This window comes from Aulonocara sp. 'chitande type north' Nkhata Bay, linkage group LG4, assembly GCF_057382095.1.
Source record: "Aulonocara sp. 'chitande type north' Nkhata Bay isolate Kocher_YH1m ecotype deep benthic linkage group LG4, A_spYH_male_GT1.1, whole genome shotgun sequence".
NCBI classification, from domain to species: domain Eukaryota; kingdom Metazoa; phylum Chordata; class Actinopteri; order Cichliformes; family Cichlidae; genus Aulonocara; species Aulonocara sp. 'chitande type north' Nkhata Bay.
The window spans coordinates 5,054,963-5,082,644 of NC_141347.1; the positions used below are offsets into that span (position 1 = coordinate 5,054,963).

Genomic DNA, 27,682 nt, shown 5'->3' on the forward strand with positions numbered 1-27,682 from the left:
CAAAATAAACCAAGAAAAACTGAGAAAATAACAATAATCAAAGAATAAAACTAGAACACACAAAAAACTGTGTCGTAGACCCAGTACCATGACAACATGGTACTGGGTTGCCTCCCTGGCTGCTGTGTCAGTGGGGATGGTGTTCGCTCTATGTTGTAGCGTCCTGATGACACCCAGTTTATGCTCCAGTGGATGATGAGATACTGATCCGTATGCGTAGGTTTACGGTACACGTCAGCTTTTAGATGTCCCCTATTAATGATGGAAATCTCACAGTCTAAGAAGGCTAACCTGCCACTTTCATATCCTCCCTACTGAATTTGATGTGTTGGTCCACCAAATGTGATCCGTAAATTTTGGTATGTCCTGAGATTTGATTTTCACCCTGGTGTCATCCGCATACCTGAACCAATGACTTGGTGGTGTTCCTGGGTAGGATAACTGTCACGGTACTGGGTCTGAGACCCAGTGTTTTGTGTATTTTTGTTTTATTTTGTTGATTATTGTATTTAACTCTGTTTCCTGTTTTATTCTGAAAGGGTATGGTGTGTTTTTGTCATTGTGTTTAGCTTCACTTCCCTGTGACATCATTATGTTTAATTTCAGTCAGTTGTTTCCCCATGTGTTCTCACTTCCCCTGATTACCTCCTGTGTATTTAAGTCCTCTGTTTTCTGTGCTTCATTGTCAGGTCGTCCGTTTTCCTACACCATAGTCTCGTCATAGCTTTTATAATTTGGTCACCATTTCATAGCCTGTCCTCAGTTTAGTAGTTACTGTTTTTACCTCAGCGTTCATTGAATAGAATGAATGCTTTATTGGCCATATGCAGGTTGCCCCGCAGAGGAATAGGACTACCTCCAACGCTTCCGTGACTGGGATGTAAGTGAAGAGAGATATAACGTCTCTCTTCACTGTACAGGTCCTGTTTATAAGATTGGGGAAACCTGCAGTCAGCTGAGACTGAAGAAAGGTTTCTCCCACTGAAAACGCTACGTCCAGATGAACAGAATCAACCTTTTGGGATTTACTTACCTGGATGATTAACCCTCTGGGCTCTATCCTGGCCATTTGTGGCCAGTTCACTTTTCTTTTTTCAACCATTTTTGTTCTGTTAATGGAATGAAACTTCCCAAAGGTGTGTATTTTTTTTCAGATTTTTTAATTTTCAACATCAGCTCCTTAATAATGTCAATAATATTCACTATACGCCAAATTGTTCCTCTTGACTCTATCGTGACCATTTTGGCCAATTGAAACCCATTATAACCACCTTTTTTGATCCCTTGTTATTGGCAGTACTATATCATGCGATTTAGATAAAATTGCTTTCATTCTAAACTCAACACATGAAAGTTGTAGTGTTGTGGAAGTTTTCCATTTAATAAAGCCCACAGACGAGCAGTGAGCGTAGTAATAATCTGACTGATATTCAAAGGGTATAATATCTGAATTTGAATTATATTTTGGCTTTCATGACTAGGACTGGTGCTAATTTAAAAAATCAAGTCAATGAAAGTAGAAAAATGTTTTAATATATATTAATTTTATAGTATTTTGTAAACGCAAACAGGGGGTGGCCATTTTTGGCCACGAACAAGCTGAGAGGGAGTGTTTTTGTTTTTCTGTCACTGCAAAAAAAACAAAACAAAGATGCATAAAACTCATTGATACTTTTAATTATTGCTACGCATCTAACCTCCGTCATGGTTAGAAAATAAATCAGTTTGCATTTGGGATTTTATGCTTTTATCTAGGGCTGGGTATCGTCACTGATTTCTAGAATCGATTCAATTCCGATTCACAAGGTCCCGAATCGATTTCGATCCACGATTCGATTTAATTCAATTTAATTCGATTTGATTCGATTCTGGGAAATTTTGACAGTCAGAAATATTATAATTCAGATCAGTACATTTACATATTTTTGTATCTATTAAAAGGAAGCTGACACACGCAAGACTTTATCAAAGGTGTGAGCATCACAGCAGAGGCCTTTGTGTCAAAGTAGCTGAAGATAAAACACAGAAAAACATGAAGGTGATTTTCCTGTTCTGGGATTTTATAAAAATATTCTGCAGTACATCAAAAACGAAAGAAAACCATTAATCAACATATGAACATCACCTCTGAAGTTACAGCGGTTTTATTAGAGACACGGCTAAGCATTTTGCATTTTGCTTAATTTTAAAAAGTTTAAATTTGTTCAATATTGAACGGCAGAAATTAGGTTTACTTTTCGGAAGTAAGTAAAAGGGAAAAAAAAAACGTCGGCCGACAGCCTGTAAACAACAGTAGACTGGTGCGTAACAAGCAAGCGAATAATACAGAAAAGAGAGAGAGAGAGAGCTGTGCATGAAGTGTGATTTTTATCCTGAAAAGTCAGCAAAAGTCAGAGGGAATTCATGACGATGTTTATGTGAAGCGTGGTTTGGATCTTCTTTTGTTGCTGGTTCGGTCAATATTGTTTGGAGAGAGATAAAACTAACAGCCATATGATCAGCGCAAAAAGGCAAGGCAAGGCAAATTTATTTGTATAGCACAATTCAACAACAAGGTGATTCAAAGTGCTTTACAGAGACATTAGAAACAAAAACAAATAAAAAGTATGATTTAAAATTGATTAAAACAAACTAACTAACTAACTAAACACACACATTTCACACCTGTTCGCGCGATCTGAACCCTTATCGTAAGGGGAGCTACCAGTCCTTCTGTGGACGAGCTACTTTCTATTTTAAATTCCCTGAATTTAAAATCTCTAGACCCAGTCTAGACCCAGTTGGGGAGCTACCCAGAGCTCTAATCCCACACCTGTTCGCGCGATCTGAACCCTTATCGTAAGGGGAGCTACCAGTCCTTCTGTGGACGAGCTCTCTAGACCCAGTTGGGGAGCTAAAAAAAGGGCGTAAACACACAGCGCGGACCCGCGGATCAGAATCAGCGAGCTGTCGGCTTTCAGCCCCGACTGTCAGCTGAGAAAGGCGACATCTCACTGATTCTGATCCGTCGGCGCTGTGTGTTTACGTCTTTGTGCAGAAGCCGTGTACCTGCTCTCATTTACTGTCTTAGCTGTTTGGTGGTTGTTGAACTTTTGTGATCTTTCACCTGAGATTCTGGCATTTCGGGCAAAATAAATTAATATTAAAAAATCGATTCAGGATTTTAATGAATCGATTTTACGTTATCCAAGCCAGAATCGATTTTAATCGATAAATCGATTATAAAAACCCACCCCTACTTTTATCCCTATGTAAATCATTAAAATTATGTGATTTAACTGGTATTTAAAGGGTTAAAATTATGGTTTTGATTGAAATTTTGGTCTTGATGAACAGCACTGATGCTAATCTAAAAAAAACAAGTCAAAAAAAGTGGAACTTTTTCTTAATACATATGAATTTTATAGCATTTTATAAACGTAAACAAGGGGTGGCCACTTTTGGCCACGAACAAGCTGCGAGGGAGTTTTTATGTTTTTCTGTCACTGCACAAAAATAACAATGCATTATAAACAATGTTGATGTGAATCAATTACATGCCCCAGACTCTACTATTAATAATACAAGAAATTTCAGTAGCAATGCAATTATATAAAATTGCGAGATTTGAGGTTGTCTTCCAGCTAGTGCAGCGGACAAACAAACTGGTGTTTAAAGGGTTAAAAATTTAAAAAGTAATAACTATTTTATATTTATGAAAAGAACTAAAGTTACTTAAAAGCTTTATGCAGAAAAAAATGGCAAAAAACATAAAAAAAATAATAAAAAATTACAGACCTAATGATAGCAGCACAAACCAGCACAAATGTTTGACATCAATTTTGTTTGATTTGGGTAATGGGGGGGCTGCTTGACCTCAGATGACCTCTGTAAATTTTCTTTAATATCTTTAAAATGAAAGTGGCACAAACCACCACAAACTTTTGATACCACTTTTGTTGGATTTGAAGAAGGTGGGGGGGCCACCTTCACTCTCACTGGGCAAGATACTGAGTCCTGAATTTCCCCGATCCATGCATTGGACTGTCAGTATGAGAATTTTAGGTTAAAAGAGATCAGGAATATAACAAAGTGTTTGTGTGAATAAGGCTTGTAGTAACAAAAGTGCTTTGAGTGCTCAAATAGAGTAGAAAAGTGCTGCATAAGTCGCAGTTCATTTATTGGTTACTTGAAAATGACTAAACATAAATAACCTGTACACAATGGTTTCTTACTAAGTCTGCTTTAACTTGCAGCGTCATGCATTTTCCCAATTGAAAAGATTCACTCACTCATGCACGCACGCACGGAGACACAGACACACACACCTAAACAAACTAACAAGGTTGGAGAGAACATTTTAGTACTGGTGCACACTCTCTGTCACTACCATAAGTATTTGTGGGTGGTGAAGAACATTAACATAAAACTGATCAATGTCTGAATTCTGTCACTTTAATAAAATAATGTTATCCCAGATCTAAAAAGTGCTTCAGTCACAACCATGTTGTCCTGGGCTGGTGTTCTTCAGACTGTGGTTGGAGCTTATAAAAGCATCATATGGTACAGGATCTGCTGTCTTTCTTCACAACTTGAAGAAGTCAACAGCCCTTACTAGTACATGCCATACAAATGAAACTAAAATGGCCTCTGGAGGGTGTTGGGTGGTGAGCCTAAGCTGCTTGGACTGTGGAAATTTGAATCATAGGAGTTGGGCGTCAGTCCCACAATGCCCTCGGCTTGAGGCGTCTCTCCACATAGGAAGTCATCCTCATCCTCCTTCGAGCCCTGAAACACACAGAATGAACAATCACAGTCAGGCATTTACATTTTAATGTTCTCATGAGTTTTAATATTTCCCCTTGCAGTTGGTTGCAGTCTGAGGGGGAACAGTATTGAGTTCTTATATAGTGCTTTTCTACTCTCCTGGAGTACTCAAAGCGCTCTATACAACATGTCACATTCACCCATTCACACAAGGACTTTCTTCTATGCTTTTAAGTGCTCCCTAACTACCATTCACACAGATTCTTACTGCAATGGGTTAATATGAAAGATATTTGGCATGCAGATTGGGGGGAGCCAGGGATCGAACCACCAACCATCTGATCAGTAGATGACCTGCTCTACCTCCTGAGCAGGTCCTCCAACTGCTAGCAACAGCAGCCTCCTGTAACTGTGCAGCCAGGTTTCTAGTAGTCGTTGGTACTACTCTTCACAGTGCAGCAGGCCCAACAGCTAACATGTTGGCTATTTGACAAATTTAGCTGCATTTATTATTAGTTTCTTTTTATTGTCTTCTCTCAGCTTTTAGGTCTTTTCCACACAAATATTAAAAGCCTGTATTTGTCATGTCTACATTTTCTATGCTGTTAAGAATTTATGCTTGTGCCAGTGCAAATACACCTTGCTGGCTATAGAGATATAATCTCAGTTTGTGTTATGATCGAAGCAGATAGTGCTCTCTAGTCAGAGGCATGCACTTTCACTGCACCTGCAAGTGAACAAAAGTTCCACCAGAGAATGGTACAAAAGAAAAGATGATGGTGTGGGTTTATGTTTGTGGATCTGACATATATAGTGTGGCTGAGGTGGTAGATTTGGTGGTCCATCGCAGGTTGCTCCAGTCTGTATGCCCGAGTATCCTTGGGCAATATACTAAACCCACGTTGCTCTAGATAGGTTCAACTCAGAGTGAATGTTAGATAAAAAGCCCTTAGATGTTGAAAAAAAAGTGCTTGTGTGTGAAATGTGTGTGAAAAAATAGTAAAAAGTGCTATAAGTGCTCAAGCAGAGTAGACAAAAGAAAAGCGCTATATAAGAACCATAAGTCCATTTATCATACTAGCATAAATGTAACTTGATAATCTCTAAACTATAAAAGAGAGAAAAGTTAACTATTCATTATTTTGCTTTTACATGTTAGGCAGTGGGAAGCGCAGTGGTGTGATGATTAGCACTGTTAGTGGGGTTAGGTTCATTGGTGCTTTAAAAGTTTATGAACCAGGTTATAATTTTATGCATGGTATGTGTGCCTCCACACCTGGGTGTGTAACTGTTCATTTTGTCTGTTGTTTCAGGTGGCAGCTGATCAGTGCTTGGAGACTGAATAGGGCTGAGTATAATTTGGGACCTGTCCAGACTGGCAGGTGACGCTTTTCCATCGTGCATCAGAAATTTCTGCTTTTGTGGCACCACCATTGTTTAAAACCTTTTCTCTTGTTTAGGTTAGGAAGACTGGTAAGATGCTTGGATTTTCTTTTGGATTCTCAGGTCGAGTATCAGACGCCACCTCTCTGGGACAACGCAAAGCAGGAGATGAAGCATCGCTGAAAATGTTTCCAGAGCAACTTCATTCTAAGCCAAAGACTAGAAAACATGGTGAAGCAAATCTTCCCTTTGGCTTCACCTGCACAAGTGCCGAGGTAGGTCTCCCTGCAGGATTAGTTTTTCCTGTGTCGGGAGCAGCGCTGGGCTGTTCAAATCACAGATAAACAGGATCCCACATTCTTGACTTTTAGTTCACAAACACTTGTTGTAATGACTAACTGCTCCTGACATGTTGGAGATGTTTGCTCTTTCTACAGTAAAAGTTACAGCTGGATACAAATAACATCAGGCTGATCCTGACACGATTTGTTCCCTCGGTTCAAATCACGGACAAACAGGATCCCACAGCTGTTTATGTTTTTAAACCTATTTTGCACAGAGAAGCATTTTTTGAAAAATGTATTGATGCAATGTTGAACATTATTACTCAGGAAAAAAACAACTACAGTAAAATAATGACACTGTGACGCCTCTGCCTTTGTAAATGGAGGGACAGTACCTGCGCGTAAAACCTGCAGACAGTCAGATTAACAGTATTTTGTCTCTGTCATTCTGCAATTCATCCCATGTAAACAATAACGTGGCCACAGTGTGACGTGAAAAAGGCACATACCTTTGACGTTGTGTGACCAACTCTGTATTCCTCGTCCACACGGAAACATAAAAAAAGGAGTTTTTAAAAATCTCAGTTTTCGGTGATTCGAAACGCCGTTTACATGGACGAAACAGCTGCGTGTTCAAAAACACCCGTGTAGGTGCGGACGCAGCGTAAAAGAGTTAGTAGTTCATTTTCTTACTACCTGTAATTTATTGCAGATTATTGTATTTGCTTAATTGTTTACTAAATGTTTGAGGTGTGAAATAAACCACAATGGAGCAAAATATGGGTGTGTGTGGTTGAAGGATGTGTGCATGTGCACGAACATTTTTCTTGTAAAACAAAGGTGGGCCCAGCAAAAAAAGTTTGGGAACCACTGCTCTAGCAGATCATTACATGAAGGAACCTTTTAAATAAATAAATTCAAAGCACACTGTGCGCTGTCAAACTTACGTGCTGCACAATAATGTTTAATATTTAGTATTTACTGTTATATTCCCATATATCATCGTGATGTTGTTTATTATGTTGCTCTTTTTTTTTCTTCTGCTTGTTTTCTCTTTTTTCTTTCTCAGCAGCTGATCCAGGTGATCGATATTTGTATTTTTTGTCTGTTAGTTTTGTTGGTTTTTGTTTTTTGCCCTTTATCCCCGTCCCTCTTCCCTGCTGTTTTTCTTTCCCTCTTTCTTTCCCCCAGTCAAATCTGTCCCATGTTTAGCAAGTGAAAATAAAATAAACAATAAAAGGTGAATCAAATAGACCATTACGGCACGGCTGGTATGGTCAATTTGGTAAAGTAAATCCGTTGGGCATCTTTCTTCACCTTTAGACAACAATTCTGATGCAGAAGAGCCAAATGGGACAGGCAACAAAAAAAAAAAAAAAAAAGAAGTTATAGGCCTGCTTATTTTTTTGTCCTGTCCAAATCCCCTACTTTTAAAAACCCCCTCATAAATCTGTTACAATCATCATCTTACCTGTTGCCCTCTTTTGGTGGGAAATGGCTCTGTGTCTGATAGATCATCCCAAACCTGGTACAACGGTTCAATGAGCTGACCAGACCTGTAAATATACAGTTTATATTTACAATCCTGTTTGTGCAGACATAAGTGCTGGGAAAACTATCATGCTTCAGTTTTTTCCATATAATCAGGAATCAAATTTCCAATAAACATATTGGAAAGAGTAAAATAATCTAAGTAAAATGGTTTAACTGCTAAATCGTGGAAATAGTAGAAAGAGGACTAAACAGAATAATAGAAGTGCGAGATGCACTTAAACAATGAATGTATGGAAAATAATCAAAGGAGCTTGCAAAGAAAAGCGTCTGGACTTCTGTAAGTTGCTTGAAGACGTTTCACCTCTCATCCAAGAAGCTTCTTCAGTTCTAAGGTCAAATGGTGGAGAGTCCCAGATATAAACCTAGTGGGAGTGACCCCCCACAGAGGGACAAAAGGACCCCCTGATGATCCTCTAATCGCCTGAGCCAAGGTGGGAAACTGGGCGTGGGTCCCAATCAGCCAGAGTTTCGGGTGAGCTCATTGTGAAACCTGGCCCCACCTTATCATGCGAATTCCTGAGGTCAGATGGCCCAGGATGTGAGTGGGCGTTAAGGCGTCTGGGAAGGATCTCAAAACTGGATTATAGATGGCAGAGAGTTGGTGTCGTAAGCCCCGCCTCTGTTCAAAGATGGTCGCTCACAGTGGACATAGATGCTTCTTTCACTCCTCTTTCAAACCATCTGTCCTCTCTGTCCAAAATGTGAACATTGGCATCCTCGAAAGAGTGACCTTTGACCTTTAGATGCAGATGGATGCTGAGTCTTGTCCTGTGGAGGTGGCTCTTCTGTGTTGTGCCATGCGCTTGTGAAGTGGCTGTTTGGTCTCTCCAATGTAGAGGTCTGAGCATTCCTCGCTGCACTGTACAGCATACACCACACTGTTAAGTCTGTGTTTTGGCGTTTTGTCTTTCAGGTGAACCAGTTTCTGTCTGAGCGTGTTGCTGGGTCTGAAGTACACTGGGATGTCATGCTTGGAGAAAACTCTCCTGAGTTCCTCTGATACACCGGCTACATAGGGGATGACAATGTTGTTGCGTCTGTCCTTCTTATCCTCCCTCGCTGGTGTCTGGTCTTCTTTTCTGTGCCTCTTTGCTGACTTTAAGAACGCCCATTTAGGATAGCGTTTTGAGTGCTTCCTTTACATGTGTGTGTTCCTTCTTTTTCCTTCAGGCTTAGAGGGAACATGTTCTGCCAGGTGGTGTAGGGTCCTAATTACTCCAAGTTTGTGTTCCAGAGGGTGATGGGAGTCAAAGAGGAGGTACTGGTCTGTGTGTGTGGGCTTCCGGTAAACTTCGATGTTGAGTTTGCCGTTCTCTTCAATGTGCACAGCGCAGTCCAGGAAAGGCAAACAGTCGTCCTTTGTGTCTTCCCTGGTGAACTTTCTGTTTTTATCCACAGCGTTAATGTGCGCAGTGAAGGATTCCACTTCTTGTGTCTTGATTTTGACCCAGGTGTCGTCCACATATCTGTACCAGTGGCTGGGTACTCTTCCTTTGAAGAGGCTCTTGGCTCTTTCAAAGGAAGAGTACCCAGCCACGATGACCTGGATGACTGAGAACCTTCACAGACGTATGGAAAATAATGGAAACGTAGCAGAGCTTCCCGTTCGTTTCTTTTAATGTGAGAAAAGTTACATTTTCCCCATGTCTCCAGCTTCTGCTGGAGCTGAAGTCACATGCTTCAAGTGGCTGATTTAGTACAAAACGTACAAAAAGTGTACGTTTTGTACTTTCAAGCAAATATGATTTTAGCTGTTTGTTTACTCTCGTACTAATTTTCTTTTCTCATCATGGTGGAAGTGGGAGATAAACTCCCCCATGGGTGTTCCCCAGCACCAGTGTCATAGTGAAGGATGGATAGCACCATCTTCATGGGTGCACATTAACTCGACCCCTCCACTCCAGAGACTTTGGTATCAGTATTGGTGATGGGGAACAAAGGGAGCAATCGGAGTATGAAGAATGTCGCTTAAGCCTAGCTGCTGAGTGCGTAAACCAAAATAAATGGAAATAAATCAAACAATGAGTGTACCTCTTGAGCAGGTAGGGGTCGAAGGGGAAAAAACTGTCGAGTGGGTTGGTGTTGGTGGTCACACAGTCTCCTCCTGCAGAGCTGCGGACCACTGGCAGCACACACCGGTTGTTCCTCTCTATGATGGTGTAGCAGAACACCACTTGGTACTTCCTGCAACAAAAACAACTGCTGGTAGGAATGACGAGGAGGAAAAATACCAGCATTTTATAACTGATGCAAAGACTTTCTTCTAGTCTACACACTAGTGCGTGCACTGTGATCTACTGACAATGCTGTACACTTTAGCGTTTTTACATCAGTTAGAAAACAAATGTAGAGCTTTTACTTGAAGTCGACCAGAGGCCCCCTCAATATTAGCATGTCTAATAATCATTTAGTTCTTGAAAAGTTCCTGGAAAATAATCTAGAGGGTTCAGGATTACAGGAAGGTCAATGGTATTTGGGGGCATGTGCACCTTGTGATGGCAGCAAACATGTTGGTGATTGAAGGTAGGCAGACTCTGAGAGGATTCAGCTGACACATCACCACCTGCTCCAGGTTCAGACTCTGCAGGTATTCCAGACCTGACGTACACACACCCAGTGAGGAGGAGTCAGAACATATTCGACAAGGTGTGACCAAAAGGTCCGGAGAGCATCAAAAACAAAAACCATACCTGATTTAAAAACAGTTGATCAAGCTCATGTGTTCTAGTCAGTCTAAATGAATTCCAGCATGTCTGCCATTTTCCCTAAAATCCTCATTCTGACAGCTTACACTGTGCGCTATTCTTTATCATGGATATCTCAAACTGACTGGAATTTTGCATAAAGTATCGTTTCTGGTGATGACCAAGCAGTTTTCAAGTTAAGAGGCTTAAAGTTAGTCAACGCCAAGTTCTAAGAAACATCCTGAGGCATCTGAGGGAGAAGAGTCACAGGAAATGTCCTAACGGGCGATCGTGGCTCAAAGAGTTGGCAGTTCGTATTGTAACCGGAAGGTTGCCGGTTCGAGCCCCGGCTCGGACAGTTTCGGTCGTTGTGTCCTTGGGCAAGACACTTCACCTGCCGCCTACTGGTGTTGGCCAGAGGGGCCGATGGTGCGATATGGCAGCCTCGCTTCTGTCAGTCTGCCCCAGGGCAGCTGTGGCTACAACTGTAGTTGCCTCCACCAGTGTGTGAATGTGAGAGTGAATGAATAGTGGCATTGTAAAGCGCTTTGAGGGCCCCGAAAAGCGCTATATAAATCCAATCCATTATTATTATTATTATTATTAAACCATGCTGTGTGCCATTGTGTCATGGTGCGTCAGCACAGTGCTTTGAAAACAATCTTTGTTCCCCATCTGGTGGCCTCAACAGATCTGACAGCCATCTACTTCATGAAAATTAAAAAGGATCACTGTTGTGGCATGCAGGAAGAGAGAAAGCACCCATCCCAGAAATGAAGGGATTTCTACAGAGTGAACTCAAATAATTGCCTTGCTGAAAGCCATTAAAATACATAATGAGACATCTTTAATGTGACACTAGAGACAGTTAAATCAGGTAATGATTCAGACCCATTGCTGAAACCTGTGCTTACATCTAACTGATTTTAGTAAATTAAACCAAGCAGCCTGAGGTAATTTTTGCTCCCATGCTATTTTATTGTTGTTGTTTTTTTACCTGTAATTAAAACAAATAAACTGATATTAGCTCAAAGTTTTCTATTCTACCTTTCTTCATGTTGGCCTCTAGCAATGCTCTGTGTCTGAAGATGATCGTGTAGAAGACAGCCTGGCAGGAAGTGTAGAAGGGCCCGTGCAAGCTGACGTCACAGCAGACTTGTTTCCCACAGCTGTCCTGGCTGTAGATGTACTGATGGATCCAGGAGCTCAGTAAATCAAGACAGGCCCGCACAGTGCTATAGGAATCATCATTGACACAGAATGAGAGAAGAACCCGTTAAAAACCTGCACCTGCTGCATTTGTGCTGTCTTAAGCAGGTGTCGCATAAACTCACCTCAATGGGATGAACTTGGCTCGGGCCAGGAAACTTCCCAGGTATCCAGCAGCAGCCTGGCGAAGGACAGCAGGCAGAGACGGGTTCTGCAGGATCTTCCACAGGTGATCCAAGAAGGCCTCTGCCAGGGCCTGTGACATATATCACAGGAAACACATAATATACACAACTCCAGAAGCTCTTAGTCTCAAAGTAATGAATGATAAACGTCAGTACGAATAAACCAGCTAAATAAATACATGCATTATAAATCATATATTCTGAATGTTGAGGACAAGGATGATTTAGAAAAAGCCAGTCTACCCATGAACATGAGTAAATATAATATGCGTAGCAACGTCAGTGGCAGCTGAGATATAAGAGACAGGGCACTCTGAAAGCCTGAATCTATGGAAGAGCTCTACAACAGCAGTAGGAGACACACTGGGCGGCACTCCTGTCAGATCCAGTCTCACCAAGACTGGACGATAGAAGCAAACTGTAGTCTGGTCTGATGGATCCATCCTGTATCAGTCAGGCTAATGGTGTGTCATGTTGTGGGGCGTTTTCCTGACTATAGTCAGGGTTGGATCAGGTGACCATCCCTGCTGCGATAGGCTGCTGGGGCCTTCCTATGATGTACTGAGCGTTTCTTCTTCACTCTCTATTAGGGCTGCGTATCATCACTCATTTCTATAATTGATTCAATTCGATTCCATTTGGACTCAGAGAGAAATATTATAATTCTGATCATTATCCATATCAGATACATATTTTTATATCTATGTATAAAAACAAAGTTGGCACTTGTGAGACCTCATCACAGCAGAGGCCTTTGTGTCAAAGTAAGTGAGCATAAAACAGAAAAACATGAAGCAGATTTTCCTGGCCCGACTTTTTACAGCAGCCTTAAAAATATTCTGCAGTAGAACAAAAACTGAAGAAAACCACGAATCAGCATCTGAACATGACCTGATGCTGCTGAAGTCACAGAGGTTTGATTAGAGACACAGCTGAGAGTTTTGTAAAAGTTGACATTTCTTCAGTATTGACAGCAGAAATGAGGCTTTCTCGTCCAGAGTCGTTTTTGAAGTTTTGCTGTACAAATTAGAGATGGACCGATCCGATATTACGTATCGGTATCGGTCTGATACTGACCTAAATTACTGGATCGGATATCGGAGAAAAATAAAAAATGTAATCCGATCCATTAAATATCACGAAAGCACCTCACAAAACTTGCAACACGCCGTAACTCGCCTCAGAACATCGGAGCAGTATGCATCACGTGATAGAGCGGCTGTGGCATGCGGGACCTGTCGGTGGTCTGGATAGCATGTGGAGCTTCGCTAGCAACCTGGCATTTCATCTCCGACAAAGTTATCCCGAGAGAAGTAAAGCAAGTGTGTAAGTCCACCTCTGAATGTTTGTAAAGCATTCCTGCGTTAAGCTTAACAAGCGATATATGGAGCGACTGCCTCTTCTTGCTGCTACTTCAATCATGAAACTGCTTAATGATCAGCTGATCGGCTTTTCTGTCGCGAGTCCGTGTCTCTTGTTTGTTTTTGGCCCACTTTGCACCAGAAAGAGGAAACCAACGGCTGAACAACAGCAGCACGTTTAAGCTTGATCAGCTGTTGTTAGAATTTATTTATTATTAGTTTCTACTCGAGGATCTTTTTCTACATAGCTGACGTAACTGTGCAGGGGCGGATCTAGCAAAGTTTAGCCAGGGGGGCCGATAGGGCATTAACAGGGAAAAGGGGGCACAAAGACATACTTTTCTTTCTTATTCTCATTTAAAATGTCGAGCTTTTAATAAATAATTATCTGAATCTTACACCGAAAGTTTTAATTTGATGTAAAATGAATAGAAGTCAATTACTGTATATAGTGACTATTAAGTCTAATATATATACCCTAGTAAGCTATAGTACTTTTTCCTTTGGGAAGGTACCATCTGTGCAGTCTGCAATTTTGTTGAAGAAAGATGTTGAATCTATTTAATATTTCTTGAAAAATAATTGATTTCTGTGCATTTTTTTTCACACTGCATCAAATTAAGGTTGATTACGTCGATTAAGCATCATGAGGTGGAGCGTGAGGGGTGGTTCCCTATTTTTTATTTATTTATTTTTGTTGCTGCTGGGAGTTGGAACCCTATTAGTTAGGTTGCTTAATATTTACGCTAAGTACTCTTTAAAATACCAGAATAGGGAGGATGGTGTAGGTTTAAGTTTATTAGATTGATCAGTATTGCTGAACTATGAAATATTTTTTTTTGCATACAGGTATAACAGAATAGCTTTAGTGTAGTTGTTGTTTTAAACTTGAGTATGAACTTATACAAAATGCAGCAAGATATTAAAAAAAAACAAAAAACAGTTTTATTGATTAAAAAACACTATATCGGATTCATATCGGTATCGGCAGATATCCAAATTTATGATATCGGTATCGGTATCGGACATAAAAAAGTGGTATCGTGCCATCTCTAGTACAAATAATGCAGAAAACAGAGATCTGAGACTGGAAGCTGTTCCTGAAGTACACAGAGAGACAGAGCTGCGCAGGAAGTGAGATCTTATTGTGGCGGAAGCTAAACAGCCAAAGTCCGAGTGAATTAATGACGATGTTGATCAAACATGTAGTTTGATCTTCTTTTGCTGCTGGTTCAGTGAATTTTGGTCCGAGTGATGAAACCTGCAGCATCAGAGTCTGTGAGGTGTCGGCGTTCAGCAGCGACGTGTCTGCACACGTGCTGTCGGGGCTCCATCCACGCTCCGTGTTTACATCTTTGTGCACAATCCGTCTTCCTGCTCTCATTTACTGCTTTAGCTGTTTGGTGGTGGTGAAATAGTTTCGTGAGCTTTAACCCGAGTTTCTGGCAAAATACATTTATATTTAAAAATGGATTTAGGATTGAATGAATCGATGTGGCTTTATTCAAGCTAAACTCGATTTGAAACCGAAAATCAATTTTTTTAAACCCTCCCAGTAGAGCTGGGCGATAGAACGATAACGATATGTATCGCGAAATAACTTTTTCTCGATAGAAAAATTAAACTATCGCGATAGGCCTCACCGCTCTTGTCCTCTTAAAAAAAAAAAAAAAAAGAACAGCCAATCCAAATTAAGTAGTGCAGAGCCGAACCAATCACAGCCACAGCGTCACGTCACGTGACTTGTTACGTACAGCGCAAGTGCCAAGCCGCACATGTGTATTTGTTTGGGAAGCAGCCAGCGGTAATGGAGGAAGTGAGTGCGCTGACTAGAGAAAAATCAACGAGAGCGTGACCGAAGAGAAAACAGATGATGGTTCCAACGCCGGAGAGATTGTTGAACAGAAGAGCCATAGAAGTCCCGTAGTGTGAAGGTATTTCGGCTATTTCAAGTCTGACAAAAACAGAGTAGCGTGCACTGTAAATTGTGCCGAAAGCAAGTCTGGAAATACAATAAAGCGGTGCAGCTCAGTCTCTGACTGGAAGCGCTAATTCGTCATTCGGCTTTTGTCAGACTAAAGTAACTGTTAAAACTGTTTGAAAAGCTCAGCTATACAACAAGGAGAGATTGAGAATTTCCTTTTAGTTCTCAGTTTATTTGATGTTGACAAAAGTTAGTCAGTTTTGTCTGTTCTTCTGTAAAACAAACTAAGATTTATTTTTAGAATTAATATTTTGTTTCTAAGTGGAATTGACAGTTTAGTCTGTTTCGTTTGTTCTATTTTGAAACTTAAACGCTTTAGCGGCTGCCTTTTGTGTAGTTTGCAATATTTGCCTTTATTTATCTGAAAAAGTCTCATGTTCCTTAAGTACATCTACCCTGTTGAACTTATTATGGGAAATAAATATTTAAATAAAAACAAGCTGCTGATTATTTCACATTTTACTTGTGAGCAACGGCACATTTAAATCTTACAAATATAGTTATTTGGCTGATATCGTGATAGATATCGTTATCGCCTGAAATGAAAAAAACATATCGTGATATGAAAAAATCTTATATCGCCCAGCTCTACCTCCCAGTGAGAAAGGTGACAAAGAAACACCCAGTGCATCATGGGAATCCCCGGCAGCCTACGTCTATTGCAGCATAACTAAGGGAGGATCCAGGGTCACCTGGTCCAGCCCTAACTATATGCTTTAGCAAAAAGGAAAGTTTGAAGCCTAATCTTGAAAGTAGAGATAGTGTCTGTCTCCTGATTCCACAGGCACCCACACCAGCTGTACTTTGTCATACTGTGCCATTTGTGAGGTAAAGCAGCCCTTACAGATGCAGAAAGTGGTGTTTACATCAGATAAAGCTATCCTACTTCTAGGCTGGAATATTACAATTTCTAATTACCAGGCTGCTCCAAATGCTCCTTTAAAAGCCTTGAGTTGATCCAGAATGCTACAGTAAGAGGACTGACACAATTAATATTATTATTATTATTATTATTATTTTTCTCATATATGGCTTCTCTTCTCCAGAATTGAATTTAAAATCATTCTCAAATTATCTATTTTATCTTTATCTAAGATGTAAGAGTTTGGAAACTTTCCTGTGCCTGTACATCTCGTCGCTGAAACCCAGACTGCCAGTAAAATGCAAAAACCAAAGTTAACTGGTCCCAGTATATGTGGGGAGTACTGACCGGTTTGAAGCTGCAGAGGTAAAAGAGAGTGTACTGCACATGACAAGAAGCATGTGTTGGCAGAATGAGCTTGTCAAATACAGTCAACAAATCTCTGTACAGCTCCTTTGTCCTTTCCGCATGAAAAGACCCTGAAACACGAGACAATACAATACATAAAAATATTAACGTACAGCTTAGTATAAATATTCTCCATCTTCCTACATTACAAAAGTTTAGAAACTGAAGGATTCAGTATCAGTCGGGCCTGGAAAAGATGGTCTAATCTTAAGAAGTCAGGGTTAAACAATGGTTAGTATTTGGACTAAAATCAATCAATAAAGATGTGATTGAATCAGGCTTTGAGCTTCAATTCAATTACTTAAAGTAGTGCATGAATGCATTAGGAGCCATTTTTATTTAATAAAACCCTTTTCAAAGGTTGCTTGATTTAAATGCACTTTAGTAGTATATAAAGACAAAACGACAAAAATATAGTCACTGTCCAAATATTTATGGATTTACATGTATAAAAAGCTTTTTTTCGGCATCTACCATCAACGTAGCAGACATCCTTGATGTAAGCCATAAGCACGGCCATGAGAGTATCTAGTCTTTCTGCCACTGGATGGGCCATCACAGTCGTCCTGGTGGGCTCATCTGCTGACACGTCTTCATCCTAACAGAAACCCGGATACACACAGAGGTTATCAGGATTAAAAGAAAGAATAAAGAGAACAAATTCAAATTTGGGTCCAGGACGCTGCCCATGTTTCCTTATTTAGATTTTATGTCTAGGAATAGTTTTATTCAGGCTGTCCACTTAGATGTTTCAGTTATAGTCCAACACACCCAGGTCTCATGTTCAGATGACTTCATGTGGTGCCTTACACATGCAGTTTCAGTGGCGAGGTGTTGGGTTCAACCACAGACTTAAAGACTGAATGAATTACTGGGTCTTTAACGTATAAAGGAGGACAGTATGTGAGCAAAGGAAGTGTGACACACCTCTCTGTGCTCATGAAACACCAGGAATGTTAGATCAAGAAATGTTATTAAATGGAAAATGTAGATCATACCACGCTCTCCAGTTCGGGGTCACCTGAAAGACCAGCCAAGGTGTGGAACAATCATCTGCTCCAGAGCAGTATGAAGGTTCTGACACCATCTTGGTTTCTGCCTCACAGACACCACTGACTCAGCCTTACTGCTGCCACCTGGCTGAACCTCATCGGCTCCCAAGACTGCATTAAGTCATGGTGGTTGGTATTGGTACTTCTATGGTCTGACGTGTGGCCGTACCTTGTGCTCTGCTGGTGTCTGTGTGACAGATATTGCTCCAACTAATCTGCAGCTGTTGAAAACCACAAGGCCTTTGCAATCGTTGTCCATACTAATGACTTCTGTCAGCCTGTGAACTTCAAACGAGACTTTGTGCACCTTGTGGACAGCCTATGGGCCACTGGAAAGCAGCGTATCATCTCCGGTCCACTGCAGTGAAGTTTAGCCATCTCCATCATCTGCATATTTGGCTTTATGAGTTACTGCAGGAACAGAGATCTTCCCTTCGTCATCTTTCCTCAACTGCCCTGAACTTTTTAAACAAGATCACCTGCACACTAAACCACTGCACTGACCTAACCCTACACCCACTCACCCACTACAGCCTGACACTTGCACCACTAGTACACCCAGACTCAACCTTTTAAAAGAACAGCAGCCTGACTTTTTGTGCAGAGTCGTTATGTTTTACGCAGAAAGTACATTTATTGACATTTTCTATATTGGTGTTTTTTCCCTTAAAGCCTGAAAACTTGGTTTTAAAAAACTGTCGCTGATTTAACAGCACAACAATCAACAACATGTCACCTCCTGCACATCAGATTTCACATGTGCCAAAAATGTCCAATAACCTAACCCAACTACAGTTTCATTTGAGCTCTCATACATGCTGGCCGAAAACGTTGACTTCTTAAGTTATTTAATTTATTCACTGTCATGACAATTATTCATATGCTTTGGAATAAGTCATTTTTATTTTATCTGTGGAAAAACATTACTATCATCAAACCCTGCTGGCTCTTACCATGTCAAAAAGACACTCCTCAGTCTGCTCCTCTGCTTTCTGGGTCTGCACTCGGTTTTCTTCAGCCTCCTCAATATGTGTGCGGGATGCGTTGACCTAAAATGTACCGCACACATGTGCACCTTTGACATATCTCACCAGTTTCCAGAAGAAAGCAGCAGGTGATGTGTGAACTGATGCTACTTGTTCAGAAAAAAATGAATTGATCAATTTTATGTCTGAACATGTCCTTCTGCAACAGATAAGTCAGATATGACTAATTTATTTGCATGCATACGTTTCTACATATTTTGGTATTGACAGGCCTCTAAGAGACTATACAACAAGGTCCATAAGTTTTTGAAAGATGATACTTTTGTGTAATTTTGTCTCTCTAAAGTCCCATGTGTTCCATAACCGCATTGTTCCTCCTGGATCCAAGATTCGACTAACTGATACTTTCCTCTCCAGTATCCTGGCAAGTGTTGATCCGGAGGTACTGTCGGTGATTCCACATTAATCAAGTCCACTTGTGACTCGGTGGAATCACAGAGTACACATATATCAAATTCAGGGAGAGAGAGTTTCAGAGTCTGGGGGCTACTGTTGCAAAAGCTCTGTCTCTTTTAGTTTAGGTACAATAAGTAGGCCCTGATCACAAGGCCTCAGGAACCTGCTGGAGATGCATAGCTATGAAAGTTCACTGATGTAAGCTGATGCTTCTCCATGAAGAGCTCTAAAAGTCAGAACCACAATCTTGAAATGGACTCTGAATTCAAAAGGTAACCAGTGATGCGGTGAGCAGGAAGTTATGTGACAGAAACGTCTCAAGGAAGACCAAAATTATTGCTCCAGGCTCTCAGTGAATTACTCCCATACCCACATTTTTGCTTCAGCCTTTCCCAGAGACTTGGCCTGTCAGCTACCTCCACATTCCACGGGCTAACAAGTTCAACAGGACTCGGCGGTAGATCTGATGTTAATAACACAATTATTGACTTGTGACCTAGGTTGTCTTGTTACTAAGTGCATGCTCATGCTGGTGATTTCTATGGACATAAACTGCAGGTCTCAGTCACACTGCCAAACAGCACCCGAGACTCGAAAAAGACATGAAATGGTTATTTGGCACATAAGCAGAGAAAACAGTCCAGACTCCACTGTGGTGAAACCCAATGGACAGGCACCAAATCAGTGGGATATGAGCGCTGTCTCTTATCTTTGAGCTGGAGAAGTGAAGAGGGCAGGACCAGAAACTTCTCTGAACTTCCACGCGCTGAAGCAACTACCAATAAGAGTGCAGGACAGTGCTGAGTGAGATACAGCCATTAAAGGATTATCTATGAAACTGGAGCCTCAAAATGATGCGTGATGACTGAATCACTCCCTGTATGGATGCAGCTTCTTTTGTTAAACCTCTTGAATGAAAGCTCTGCACTACAGCGATAACCAGAGACAAAATCAGACAAACTGTATCACTATCCAAAACTTAATAAACCTACCTGAGCACCTACCACACAACTCATGTTGAGTTACTACTGTTACGTTCAAATTAAACTACAAATAGCAGAATTTGGAGGTGCACCACTCACATCCAGCTTCAGCAGTTTTCCAATGATCAGCTCAAGTAGGTCTCGTCGAATGGAGGGGACGTACACTGTTATCCTCAGGAGGTTATGGACGTAACACTCCTGTAAAGCATCCATCAGTTAACAGAGACGTACACTTTGAAAAAGAATCAAAAGCTTTTTTGATAAAACTGATGACGTCCCATTTTGTACAGTCTTTTTAATCTCCTCAATGTCTAATCTACAAAAAGTTACATTAAAAAGCCTTTGATAGGACCCAAATTAAACAAACAAACACACACAAAAATATTCAGAGGTACAAAATGACGTCTCAAAGGATCAATAAAAACACATTAAGCTGAAAGAGCTGTTATTAAGACTAGAGATCCCAGTCTGTTATGAACTACAATAAATACAACTTTAGAGGTTATTAGCAAGAGTTCTAAAACAAAATAATAATGAAAGAAAAAAGATGAAATTATGTAAGGACATTTAATTAGGTGAAATGAAAAGGGAAACAGCACCTCCTGGAAGGAAGAAGTTTTAACAATGATCTACAAAGAAGACAGAGTGGACTCTTTAAATTATAGACCACAGCCTATTAATAGTATGGGGACGTCAGGGTCTTGCCTGTATCTTACCAGTGTTCTTGAGGATTTCTGTATGAAGGGAAAGTTTTCTTGCAAAATGGGCATCAGAAAGCGACTTGTGCTAAAAGAAGAGGAAAAATCTTTACATTACAAAAACATTTAAAAAATGTAACACGAGGGGTGAAAATCACAGTGAAACCACAATGCAGGCTGACTGACATCAAATAAAACAAAGTGTATACAAAGTATCCATTTATGCAACAACATTAGTTACAAGATAACTTTTTTTACAGTAACAAGCTAGTGGCTACTTGTTTGTATTAGTAGGTAAATTAATGTCAAATAATAAGAAGAAAGCAAGTTATACTATAATAAAGCCTGCTGAGACAAAAGGGAAGAAATACACTTGCAGCAATTACAAGATAAGAATACCACCTTAAAGGGAAAAGATAAGCTAGTTAAATCAAATCCGTGGGCAGATTTGGAAATGGGATTTTGCCAGATTTAAAGCTAGCTGGATATCTATATCATACTTGCTCATGTTATGACTACCAAAAACATACCTAGCATGTGAACATGTGGAATATACTGCAGTTTATTAAAGGTCAGTACCACCAACCCCGTGGTTTTGTGAGGTTTTGTGAAGTTACAGCACTAGAGACATTACAACCTTTACACACAAAGGGGTTGAAAGAATATGGAGGACCAGGAGTGCCAAAAGGAATTGATTAAATACACCATTAAATAATTAATTAAATCTTTCATTAATTCATTAAAATTGGAATTAATTAAATAAATATTTAAATAATTCAATAAATGCCCATTCATTTCATTTAAAACATTTAATAAATTATGTGTTTATTTATTCCAAATTGTATTTAATTCATGACACATTTAATTATTTCATTAATGACAAATGTAATTAATTATTTAATGATTTTTTTGGCACTCCTGGCCCTGCGGCTGTGTTCCTGAATCAATGTTATCTGTCAGCCTCACCCAGCAAACCCGGGGGCGGGGTTAATGCTGCCGCTGCAGCTTGTCTAACATCTGATTGGTTACTGTGCAAAGTTAATCAAGACAGGTCGATCCTAGATAATCAATCACTATGAACTGGTGGTAGTGTGGGGAAGCAGGTATCCCAGAATGCATTTCAAAATGTAGTGGCGTAATCTTCACATCTCTGGTCAGGTTGTCAACATAGAACATGATGTTTCCGGCAACGTTCCAGCTGACTGTTAGCAGAGCGTACTGTGAACAGAGTGTACCGAGCTCACAGCCCCGGTGTTCCAAGTTAACTTTAGTTAAAAAGTCCGACAACTTTTTTGTAATGAAAAACGTAAACACTCATATCGCCAGTAAGTTACAAAAGTGCCAGCTGTTTAATGTACAGCAGGGTCCTGCTGTAAAACTGTGAAACACATGGAAATGTGTTGATGATGAAAACAGCCCGTCTGCCTCCAGTCTTTGTGTTTCCCTGATGGCTATCAGTAATATAAAGTCACAGACACAACTATATTTAACTGTCTCATGTTGGCCAAGAACAATTTTACATATATGATCTTAGAACAGGACACAGACACTAATTACTGACCTCATGTCAAATGTGTACGTAGACCGAGTCTGTGTTTTATATGAAATCTTTGCTCTTAACCTTTAAACAGCAGCGAGTGTGCAGCTGAGACAACACAAACTCAAACAGCAGGTTTGATCATTGCGATTATAAATCAGCTGGAAGCGCCACGTTTTCACTCAGTCTTTTATTTACAGCATGTTTGAAGTGTTTGAAGAATGATGTGGGGAACATGTTTTAAATGCTGTACTAAAATCACTGCGCAGACAGTGCGTGGCATTGTCGATTGCCATGGAATTCGATTCGTAGATGACCGTTAGATTCGTTTGATGCTGCCGACACTTTCATGTGCCCGTGAAGCTGAGTTAACTCAGAGAGCTGATAACCAGCTTCATGTGACCGTTTATCCTGCTCCCAGTGTTAGGGTCAGTGATTCCAGATAACCGAAAGATATCCTGGATATGCTGACCTCACTCCGTGATGGCGGCAGCTGGACTGCCCGTTTAGCCTCATGATTAATATTCACAATTAAAATATTAGTCAAACATTTTGAAATCTGTGTCTCACAAGCTTTGTACACGTAAACCTAACAGTTACTACATGACAGAAACCAGTGATGTCTCTTTCTATAAAGATTACTGATCACTGATTATTTATTTGCTCTCTTCTCCTTAAACATGTTTTTAATGTTAGTTATGATTCAGAATGGGCGACTGAAACAAGTATGCTTAATGTTATTAAATAATTAATTAAATGTGTCAATAATTAAGCTGGGATAGGCTTAATTATTGATAGGATAGGCTGGGATAGGCTCCAGCGCCCCACCGCGACCCTGAAAAGGATAAGCGGAAGCGAATGGATGGATGGAATAATTAAGTACAATTTGAAATAAATAAATAATTTATTAAATGCTTCTAAATGAAATCAATGTGCATTTAATTAAGTAATTAAATATTTATTTAATTAATTCCAATGTTAATGAATTATTTAATGGTGCCTTTAAATAATTTATTTTGTCACTCGGGGTCCTCCACAGAGAAGTCCAGTGATGAATCAAAGCTCAAGTGTACAAATTCAGAGTTTAAAGGCCAAAAACAGCAGCCAGCAGAATAACAGGTGACACAGACTTACGAGGGCACGTATCTGATGATGAGCTGCAGCGCCTGGTGACAGTGATCGAAGTTTCTGGGTAGATCTTAAAAAAAAAAAAGCCATACAAGCTCTTAGTGAACATAACGATGCTTTACAAAGCACACCTGCATCTCGCTTCTTTGTGAACCACTGCAAGGTTAAGATGTCTGAAACCACCACTTCATAGGAGAGGAGAAAAAACTTACTCTCATCTTCATCATCTGAATCGGAGATATCCACTCCTCCTTCACAGATGGTCACTCTCTCTGAAAAAACACACAAGTTGTTTCTCCATCATGCAACAGAGATGACAACAAGAAAGACAACAATACTGTACAGGGTTGTCAAAAACTGACTATCAGATCCTAAAAGTGACTATCAGATCAGATACTCATTGGTTACAGTACAGACACTGCCTTTGCCTCATCCAGCTGTCACACAGCTGCCCGTCTGCACACAACCCCTCCCCTCATTACACCTGAACACGGAGGAGGAGTTGACATGCAGAATTTCAAGGGTTAGTAAAGTTCCCATTTCCACAACACTGAAGTATTAAATATGTTCTTATGTTTCAGGTACATGGGCCATGCTTAGGCTGCTGCCCCCGCGACCCGGCCTCGGATAAAGCGGATGAAGATGGATGGATGGATGAAGTATTAAACAGGTATCATAAAAGTTAACCTGGCCGGCACACACATTAGCATTAATCATTTAACCCTTTAAGTCATCTCTTCAGTTACCATTAAGTTAGTGGCGATCGCTAAAAATATAACACTAACATTAATTTAGGAGCTAAGCAGTGAAAGTTATCAGTCCTGCTCCTCATAAACTTGCAATGTTTGGTGTTAATTTAAAAGGATAACACAATTATATGTGACCGGTGTTCTTTTTCAGACTGAAGCTGGGAAAGGTCTATCATCGACTACACAGAAATGTGCAAACATGGAGCCGAGTCACCAGAAGCACAGCACTACCTGAAAATATTCTTGACTTTTGTTTGTTCTCCACATCTAACAGAATTTGTGACTATTTATCACATTTAAACATCTGACAGCATGTATTTCCTTTCCATCCTGTCGACCATCACAAGCCTACTACTGTAACACGTTTATGAATCATGATTAATTCAATACCATCAGAGTAACATACTGGGGGTGAAGTGGGAGACCACCATGTTAAGGCAGGCACACAAGTAGACAGTCTGTGCTGACACCAGGTTACCCAGAAAGGCCAGGTACTCGTCCACCACAGCCTGGCTCCGGCCCAGCCAAGGAAGCCTCTATAAAACACACACACACACACACACACACACACACACACAGTGTGTTTATATGCTGAAACAATCAGCTTTTTGGACGTCTGCTGATTCACACCACATGAAGGGTTTAAAATGTGCACCAAAATGACAGAATAGATGACACATTACCAGCAGCATATCATACTGACAAAAGGCTTGTAAAGGTTTGTCCATGTTAAATCAACCACGGCTTTTCCTGGGAATTTTTTTTTCATTTTATATTTGACTCTAATATTGGTCCTGACTCAAACTTGAATGCTGGTGGGGGAACCAGTGATCAAGGGTTATTGTCTGGCTACTACAGGAGCAGAAGGCTAAATGGGTGTGGATTCAACTAAGAACAACGGGTCAGCGTTCTGGATGTGTTGTTCTCTCTAAGCTCTGATCACAATAATACTTTCCCTGTTGACTGTAGAGGCAACTGCTGTTGTGATTTGATGCAATATAAAGAAAATTGAATTTCATATTGGAATGAGGTCGTAACAAATTTGGTGAAGGCATACATGTTCCATATCTTGTATATCTACCCTCTTTTTTCTTGGCTCAATTTAATTTCTTTGTTTTATTAATACACACTAGTTTAAGACGTTGCTTTAAAAAGCAAATGATCTCTCACCCACACTAAGGAGCAGGGCTGGGTTATAAGTTATATTAATTTTATATTTCAAAGAAATATGTGATGACAGTCATGACAATATAATAAAAATATACTAATCAAGGTATTATGAGTGTGGCTTGCAATAGGCATTTATTTATTAGAGAAAACAAAATAAAAGGCATTTCCAGCCTCTTTTTGAATGAGTCTATAATGACAGACTGCCTCATTCAAAGTTTGAATTTACTGCCACAAGATGCCAGCAACAGCATTGGTCCTGTTTTTAGGCTATAATAGTGCTGTGAAAAAGTATTTGCCAAATTCCTGATGACTTTGTTTGGATACATTTTTTAACATTTACATGTTTAAGATCAAACAAATTCATTTTTTCTCTCAGTTGTGGGGCAGTTTGGGTGGGTTGCGAGGCAGCAGGTCCTACACAGGCCAGTTCGTCTTGCACTCGCTTTTTTTGCCTGTTGCTGACGGAGTGGACGGCTGGTGTTACGGCTCAGTGTGCAGGTGGGCCCCACACATGAGGACTACAGTTCATCCTGTGTTTGACTCTATGTTTTTGTGTCAGGTGACATTTGTTCTGTAACTGTGGTGATTGGTGTGAGTAAGTTAACTTGGGGTTTGCCCTGCGCACTCACATGACAGGGGTGGTGTTGGCAGTATCTAACTAAACTATAATGGGCATTTCACATGTCATGTGAAAATCCCACAGTAAACAGAAAATTCATCACAGCTCCAACAGAAACATTATCAAATAAATGTAAAAATCGACAGAACATATAAATATAGTGGTAAAATGCAACATGTGATTAATGCTGCAGAAACTGGTTAACCTGGTCATTTAGTGCACTGCCTGCACTCAGAGCTGCTGTTTAGGTCTAAAGCTGCATATTAAAGCTCTGATCCATTTAAAAATTAAAGCTTATGCCACTTTTCCACTCGTACCTACTCTGCTCGGTTTTGGTCATTTTACAATATAACTGAGAACCACCTCAATGTTCGTGGGTTCGTTACAGCGACACCCAAAAATGAGCTCATTTAAACACTACACAACAATGGCGGACACTGAGGCAACGGTACACCTGCTGCTGAGCCGTCTGCTTGCCATGCTGACAGGCTAATCAGCAGCATACAGTTTGTTGATGTGATGTTTGTTTCAGATCAACTCAGACCCCCGGTGGAGTAAATACAGTACTCTTCTCCTTGCATCATGTTAATATTTACACTCACCAGTATAGTATAAATGAGCTGTTCATGATCCTTGGTCAGGTGGGTCACACTAGACCGAAATTCTTGCAGCCAGTTGATGATCTGAGCATCCTGTCGGAGGAGAGGGCGTTCATTGAGAAGCAAAGTCCACCACACCACAGGGTGCCCTCACACTGACGCTTACCTTTATCTCAGGATCAACCAGCTGATGTTTCAGGAGTTCATAATCACTCGAGTCTCCCTTAAAAACAAGCAGAAACAGCAGTTCGCCAAAACCGTAAGAAACGTAGAGGTGTTTGTAAACAACTTTACGAAGGTCAGCAGAATCCACAGACAAGCCAGCAGGAAGGTCTAGATTCATTTAATAACTTAGTGGACCATCTCGTGGATGTGTCACCAAAATCAACAACCCTAATATCTCTCTTTATCATTTTCCAAGACTGACAACCCTAAGATACAACTCACGTGTTTGTGTTTCTCTAACGTCTCCGCAACACTACCTCCAAACCTGACCGTCTTCACAGAAGGGGTCTTCAGAAAGTCTCGACCGTCTATTTCCATAACCCACCAGGCAGCTAACGCTGGTCTTTGCTTGTTAAGCTGAAAGACAGAGCTGGAAAGGAGACTCGCTCGTTACATCTCTCGCACCGTACAGCTCTCGATACTGTGGCGTTAACCAGTTTGATCAAAGGAATCACGCTTCCGGAAAACAAAACCACGCGAAAGTAACAGGAAGAGAACTGCGTGTTTACGGAAGTGATTGTTCGGAGCAGCAGCGTCACATTAAAGGGGGACGTTCGAGGAATCCATTTCGCTCAGGAAGGTTCCTACCTGAGTGAAATAACTTTATTGAGCTTATGTACAAACAAACAAAGGCTGTGAGTCCAGGCTCACACCGTAACAATAACACAGGCTGAACAAATACAACGAACGAACAAATAAAGAAAATAAATGTAGCTGGTATAAACCAACAAAAAAGGAAAGAAACGCAGAGTAAACAGATTAAATCAAGGTTAGAGCTAAGATAACACATTTTTAACTCACTATCAGAGCATGCAGCCAT

General features: G+C 40.4%; 1 protein-coding gene across 1 annotated transcript; it reads right to left on the reverse strand.

Moving 5' to 3' along the window:
- Positions 1-4,142: 4,142 nt before the first annotated feature.
- rrn3 (RRN3 homolog, RNA polymerase I transcription factor) lies at positions 4,143-27,395 on the reverse strand. Its single transcript, XM_086288082.1, has 17 exons — positions 27,085-27,395; positions 26,804-26,860; positions 26,641-26,730; positions 24,656-24,785; positions 23,713-23,772; positions 23,507-23,570; positions 20,854-20,923; positions 20,237-20,335; positions 18,666-18,761; positions 17,135-17,258; positions 16,601-16,731; positions 11,986-12,116; positions 11,699-11,886; positions 10,457-10,565; positions 9,999-10,151; positions 7,885-7,969; positions 4,143-4,767 (listed from the first exon to the last, which is right to left on the reverse strand). The coding sequence occupies exons 1-17, from the start codon at positions 27,178-27,180 to the stop codon at positions 4,618-4,620; spliced, it is 1,833 nt and encodes a 610-aa protein (XP_086144208.1). The 5' UTR covers positions 27,181-27,395; the 3' UTR covers positions 4,143-4,617.
- Between the last annotated feature and the right edge of the window lie 287 nt (positions 27,396-27,682).

Excerpts from the sequence above, each read along its gene's own strand:
- rrn3 (XM_086288082.1), bottom strand. The coding sequence starts at position 27,180 with ATGGAAATAGACGGTCGAGACTTTCTGAAGACCCCTTCTGTGAAGACG. Across the intron at positions 26,731-26,803 it reads TGGTTGATCCTGAGATAAAG|GATGCTCAGATCATCAACTG; the intron begins GTAAGCGTCAGT and ends CTCCTCCGACAG. Across the intron at positions 18,762-20,236 it reads GAAAACTGCTGAAGCTGGAT|GTCAACGCATCCCGCACACA; the intron begins GTGAGTGGTGCA and ends GGTACATTTTAG.